The 6,000-nt window shown below is 57.5% G+C and overlaps 1 protein-coding gene across 1 annotated transcript; it reads right to left on the bottom strand.

The window, feature by feature from the left end:
• Positions 1-709: 709 nt before the first annotated feature.
• SOX8 (SRY-box transcription factor 8) lies at positions 710-5,812 on the bottom strand. The gene is made up of 3 exons (XM_039884847.1): positions 5,229-5,812; positions 3,766-3,995; positions 710-2,964 (listed from the first exon to the last, which is right to left on the bottom strand). The coding sequence occupies exons 1-3, from the start codon at positions 5,648-5,650 to the stop codon at positions 2,228-2,230; spliced, it is 1,389 nt and encodes a 462-aa protein (XP_039740781.1). The 5' UTR covers positions 5,651-5,812; the 3' UTR covers positions 710-2,227.
• Between the last annotated feature and the right edge of the window lie 188 nt (positions 5,813-6,000).

The following is a 6,000-nucleotide window of genomic DNA, read 5'->3' as shown; positions in this document are numbered from 1 at the left end:
CTGGGTGGGCAAGGGTTTGGAGTGGGTGCCCAGCTACTCAGCCTACCCCGTTAAAATTGCAGAGGCAGCTGCCTCATGTATCTGGGTTCTTCTGAGAAGCATACTCTTTTCACTTCACCCCCAATCCAGAGAAGCCCCTGAACCAGCCACGTGTGTCAGGGAGGGCCAGCCAGGAGGTGAGATTGCCCCTCATTGCTGTCGCTCCCCACAATTGTTTCTCCCCTAGAAACACTTTCCGCCAACCAGACAACCCTGCCTGGCTCCTGCAAGGCAGCTTTTATCATGCTCCCAGCCTGGCCCTGTGCCAGTGCCCGAAAAATGCCGTCAGCCACCCAGAAACCAGCTCTGAAATTTGCCTGGGAGGAAACCACGGCCCCAGAATCTGGCCCATCTGGACCCATCTGGCCCACTGAAGAGATCGCCCGCCAGGGAAGGAAGCTGAATCTCAGGCTTCCTAAAAGTTTCTGAAATATGTCATGTTCAAATTCAGACACAGCAAGGGAGGATAGTGTGGCCACCTCCCTGGGATGGAGCTGTCTCCGCCCCCAGTGGGGACCTAGGTGGGCCCAGGGGCTCCTATTTTGTCCATGTCTTCTGAGGCTCAGAGATCCACCCCTGCCTTGGACAAGCTCCTCTGAAGCAGGATACAGGACCTTCGAGTCCCACATCTCCCAGGCTTAGAGAAAGCAACACAGAAAACGCAGCCCGGGAAGATAGAAAGCCTTTTTTTTTTTAATTTTATCAAATCGATCTGTACAAAAGTTAGCGTTGCTTGGTCAGAAAGTAGTGAAACACAGCAGGTAAGTGACAGCAAAAGTCCAAACTCAACACCGAAAAATAGATTGCATAAAAATGAGTTTGCTGTAGTTCCCCACCCCCACCCCCAGAGAGATATGCAAAGAAAAAAAAAGAAAAAAAAAAAGACTTTTTTCTAGAAAAGGTAGGAAAAAGTAGAAAAAGTAAAAAGAAGCAACTTCTCCGATGTATTTAAATTTACAAAGTTTAAAGGCACAAGTTTCCATGAAGTGGGTGGTTATCATAGCTCAGCATACAGCGGAAGCAGTACAGGTAAATCAGGTGTTATTTGTCTAAAATGAAGAATCTAAAAACGTTTAGTGGAGGTTTTAGTTTCACAGCTTGTAGGTGGCATCTGGTTCCTAAGAGCCAAGATTCATGCGTTTCTGAAGCCACCACATCCCAAGAAATTCCCGTCTCTGTCACTTGGCACAGTTGTGGGCAGGGATGAAATTGAATGGCACCCCTGCCTTTTAAACCTCAACTTAATACCTGGTGCCAGGGATAACCCAACCTGATCTAAGATACTACAAGGCAAATCACTTCTCCCTTAAGGTCCTTTCTGCCTCCCAGGGACCTGGAGTTCAGGCCCTCCCCAGCCCCTCCCAGCAGCAGGGCTCCAAAATGGCCCAGAGCAGGAGCCCCAATGCCATCTGCCCTCCTGGCCCAAGCCCACAGCTCCCAGGCTTCCATTTTATCTTAAATTCTACTCTCTGCACAAATTACTTCATTAGTTAAAGACAAAATAATACAGGACATAAATACACTTTAACAGCTTTCAAAACAAATCAAACACATTTAAGCTTCAAAAATAAAATTTTTAAAATAAAATAAAAAGAGAAGTGTTAATCACAGCCAAACCTTTCTCAAAAGAATGCTAACTACAAGAAACACCTCAGATCTAATGAGCTGGTCCCAAGAGGTGTTTCTGCAGATGCATCCCCATCAGGCTGCGAATGCGCCCTCTCCCTGCGGGAATGTCATCCATTGGTCCTGGGAGTTGTTCTGAGGCTGGCCAGGACTTCAGAACACAGGTGACCTGGAGACCCTGTGCCTCTTCCCCACTTCTGTACTTTGTACTGTGCTGTCATTTTGCATCCACTGAGATGCAAAACCAAGGCACTGGTGTCTGCACAGAAGACACCAAAGACCGTCCTTCATTTCGAAGTTGCCAGTCACCGCAAAGAGAGAGAGAGGAGGAAAAGAGGGCTTTGTCCGCTGACGGAAGTTTGAAGATCCGGAAGCAAAGGGGCTCGGTTACAAGCATGGTTTCCCGCACACGTCGGCAGGCACTTGACGGAGCAGGCATACATGGCTGCCTCTTCTCCCCTTGCTGGCCAACACCTCCCAGGAGACCTGAGAGGCTCTGTCTTTGACAAGATAAAGGTTGTCCTCCGCCCACACCGGCCCACTCCATGTGGCCACAGCGCCCTCAGGGTCTGGTCAGAGTGGTGTACACAGGCTGGTCCCAGTTACTGGGGGGGCTGTGGGCGGGCGGCACCGAGAGGCCACTGAGCAAGGGTGAGGTGTAGGGCCGGCGGGATGAGTGGAAGTAAGGATACTGGTACAGGCTGGATGGGTAGCTGGCATATGGACTGTAGTAGTTGGGGGCCTGCAGGTCAGTGTAGTCGCACTGGGAGCTGGTAAAGGAGCTGGCAGCCGCAGCAGGGGCAGCGGTGGTGACACTGGCCTGGGCACTGTAGGAGCTATAGTCGGTGCGGCCCGGAGAGCCATGCGACTGGTCACCGTAGTGGCCAGGGCTCAGCTGCTCTGTCTTGATGTGTGGCCGAGGGGGACCTGCTTCGGGCGACGCGGAGGCTGATGGAGCTCCCTTGTGGGCCCATACGGGGGATGCCCCGATGCTCACCGTCCCGGAGTGTGAGTAAGAGGCACCCCCGTAGGAGCCAGCGGCAGCAGGCTGGCCTGGCTCTGCGGGCAGGGCTGAGTGACCATTGAGGGGCAGGTATTGGTCAAACTCGTGAACGTCGAAGGTGTCCATGTTGCCGATGACCTCGCTGCTCAGCTCTGAGATGTCCACGTTGCTGAAGTCGATGTTCTGGCGCCCACTGTCCACCAGGCGGCGGCCTTCCAGCTTGAGCTCCTGCTTGCCCCCGAGGTGCAGGTCTGTCTTGGGGGTGGTAGGCGGGGTGGGCGGCCCATGGGTTTGCCCTAGAGACGGAGAACATTTCAGGGATGAATGCTCCTTCTGTGGGGGGCGAGGTGGGGCTGGCAGGGCTGGCAAGCTGGTGACATACACATGAGAGGAAAACCAGCCTGCTAACTGCCGCAGGTAGGAATCAACAGCTTTTTGTTCCTGTACATTTCCCAGAAATTCCAGCAAAGCCAGACCCAAACCTCACTCCTTGGCTGAGAAAATTCCGTTAAGCACTGTTCTACTGGAAGACGTGAGGCCAAGGAGGCCCCACCATGAAAGCCACGGTAGGGTAAGGAGAGAGAACCACATTTAGGAAGCATTCACAAACACCCAACCCCATGCACAGGACAGCAACACAATTCACACAAAACCTGTTCTCCCCAAGGCTCATGGCTTTAGCCAGCTTGACCGCTTGGGGGCCAGGACTGCGCCATCGTAGTCTGAACCTGAATGTGGGCTGCTGACCACCATGACAGCAGCGGGAGTGAATCCTGGGTCAGCACTAGCAAAAAAGGCCAGGGAGGCAGAGATGCCTTCAGGCAAGACAGAAAATCCCAGGTCACAGGGTGCCAGGTAGGCAAAGCTGTGCGACCGGCTAAGTTCAGAGGGGCTAAGCAAAGTACCCCACCCCTCCTAACACAGTGTATATCAGAGGTGGCTGCCACTGGGGTTTTTTTTCCAAATACCGGATGCCCGTGGATGCCTGCCCTGGGAGTGAGCCCCTGTTCCCAGCCCCACTGCTCATCTCCGCCATGGCGAGGACTCCTCTTCTCCCACTGGGGATTCTCAGACACTGGGAGCCCCCAGGAGCCCACCTGTGTGGTCGCCGTGGTGGTGAGCCTCGCTGAGGCTTGTGTCGGTCTTGTACACAGGACCGCCTGGGTGGTGGCCCAGTTCGGCGCCTGAGTCGGAGTCGCTCTGGCCCGTCTTCACGCTCTTCCTCCGACGCGGCTGGTACTTGTAATCTGGGTGGTCCTTCTTATGCTGAACCCGCAGCCGCTCTGCTTCCTCCACGAAGGGGCGCTTCTCGCTCTCACTCAGCAATCTGCAGAACCAAAGGCACAAGCAGGATGGCGAGAGCATCCAGGCCAGCAGTGGTGTCCTTGCTCCCTAGGGAACTGGACAGTGCCCCAGGTGAGGTGCAAGGAGGGGACCAGGATGACCCTGACCAGAGAGGCCTGCATGCACTGACACCTCTGTGGGCACCAGACAGCGCTCCCCGTTTCTCAGACATGGTGGCTGGTTCGTAAGCTCCATGTGCTCATTAGGGTCAAAGAAGGAGCCAGAACAAGACCCAAACCTTGTCTCCTCTGACACCCCCTGCCCCACTCAGCCTGTGTCTGTCCCCTCCCTTCTAAGGCAGGCGGGGGACGAGTGCAGGATCCAGCTGACAATACACTACGGATTCCTGGGAATCAAGCCGGAATCAAGCCCGGACTCCGCCGGCAGCTGGACTTCCCAGACCTCCAGAAACACTGGCAAAAACCAGTGGTCCTCACTGAGGTTCAGAACACACACCAGCCCCTCAGACACTTCCAGAAACTCACTTCTAACGGACAGGATATTGGGGCCCAGAGGCTCAAATCCACGGCGCCCCAACCAGACAGAATTAGCACAGAAGACGTACACGTAAGCTACCAGGGCCCCCTTATGAGGTAAAGAGCAGGAAACAGGGCACCAGTGCTGGGAACCCGAAAGCCATCCATTTTAAACCCAGGTAGAGAGCGATTGGTGGGGAGGGCTGTCCTGAGCGGCAACTTTGTCATTGCTGCTGTCCAACTTTCTGCAAAACCACCAGTTTCCCCATACCAAAGTGTGCAGCTGTGGGGAAGGTGCCAGCGGGGCAGACAGGCACCCCTCCCTCTGCACTTTCCAAGGACAGGCACCTCCAGACAGCGGCATGCTGCCCGCCTGCTTGTCTTGCTCCCAAACAGAGGCCACCTTTCCTGGGGAAAGGGATAATCTTCCAGGCTCTGGGGCCACTTACGGCTGGGGCCCCCAACTCGGCATGCCAGCCACTGCCTTCAGCAAACTGCTACCCTCCAAGCTCCAGGACTGTGGCAGGGGTGGCACATTCTTCCCACTGCCCTCTGAGGGCCCAGACCCTGGAGTACCCCGCATCTGGTCCCTGCTAGCCAGAAGGTGTTTTTCCACTAAGACTCACCCTGGGAACAGCCACTGGGAGCAGGGCCGAGGCTGGGCGCAGCGCCACCTCCCCGAGCCCCCACGCGCCCCACAACTCACTCGCAGCTCCCGCCCCCTGCCTGGGGACACTCACCGCCACAGCTTGCCCAACGTCTTGCTAAGCTCGGCGTTGTGCAGGTGCGGGTACTGGTCAGCTAGCTTACGGCGCGCCGCCTGCGCCCACACCATGAAGGCATTCATGGGCCGCTTCACGTGCGGCTTGGCCTTGAGTGCGCCGCCGCCGCCACCTCGCACCGGCATGGGCACCAGACTCCAGTCGTAGCCCTTGAGCACCTGCGACACAGCGTCGCGGATGCAGGCCGGGAAGCGCTCGTCCGCCGCCTCGGCCGCGTCGCCCCGGCCACCGCCCCCCGTGCCTGCCGCGCGGCCAAGGCCCTCGGAACCCGAGGGCGACGGCGGCGCATCCGAGTCCGAGTCTTCCACGTGCGACATGGAGCTGGCAGTGCCGGACGGGCTGCAGGGCGGCTGGGCGCGGGTCTCGCTCATGTCCAGCATCGGGGCTGTACGCGGAGGGGCGCGCACTGGGGATGCGCACCGGGTCCGATGCCCGGCTGCGCCGCGGCCGCTCTGGGACCCGAGGTCACCGCGCGGTGGCCCGACCTGTGTCCCCGCCGCCGCCACCCCTCCTACCGCCACCGCCGCGACTGCCGAAGCTCCGTCCCAGCGGAGGGACCCGCAACAAGTTTCTTTAAGCTGCGGTCGCAAGGCTCCGCCCCCTTCCAAGCTCTTCATTGGCCAACGCGCGCCCCGCGGCTCCCGGGGGCGGAGCTTGTCCGCCCCCCCGGCCCCCTCCCCCCACCTTAAAGAAGGCGCCGCTATTCCCGCTGCGCCCCCGCGCGCCCCGC

The sequence above is a fragment of the Pteropus medius genome, unplaced genomic scaffold (assembly GCF_902729225.1).
Source record: "Pteropus medius unplaced genomic scaffold, Ma_sr-lr_union100, whole genome shotgun sequence".
NCBI classification, from domain to species: domain Eukaryota; kingdom Metazoa; phylum Chordata; class Mammalia; order Chiroptera; family Pteropodidae; genus Pteropus; species Pteropus medius.
The sequence above is the reverse complement of the archived record's forward strand: the minus strand, read 5'-3'. Positions and strand labels throughout refer to the sequence as shown.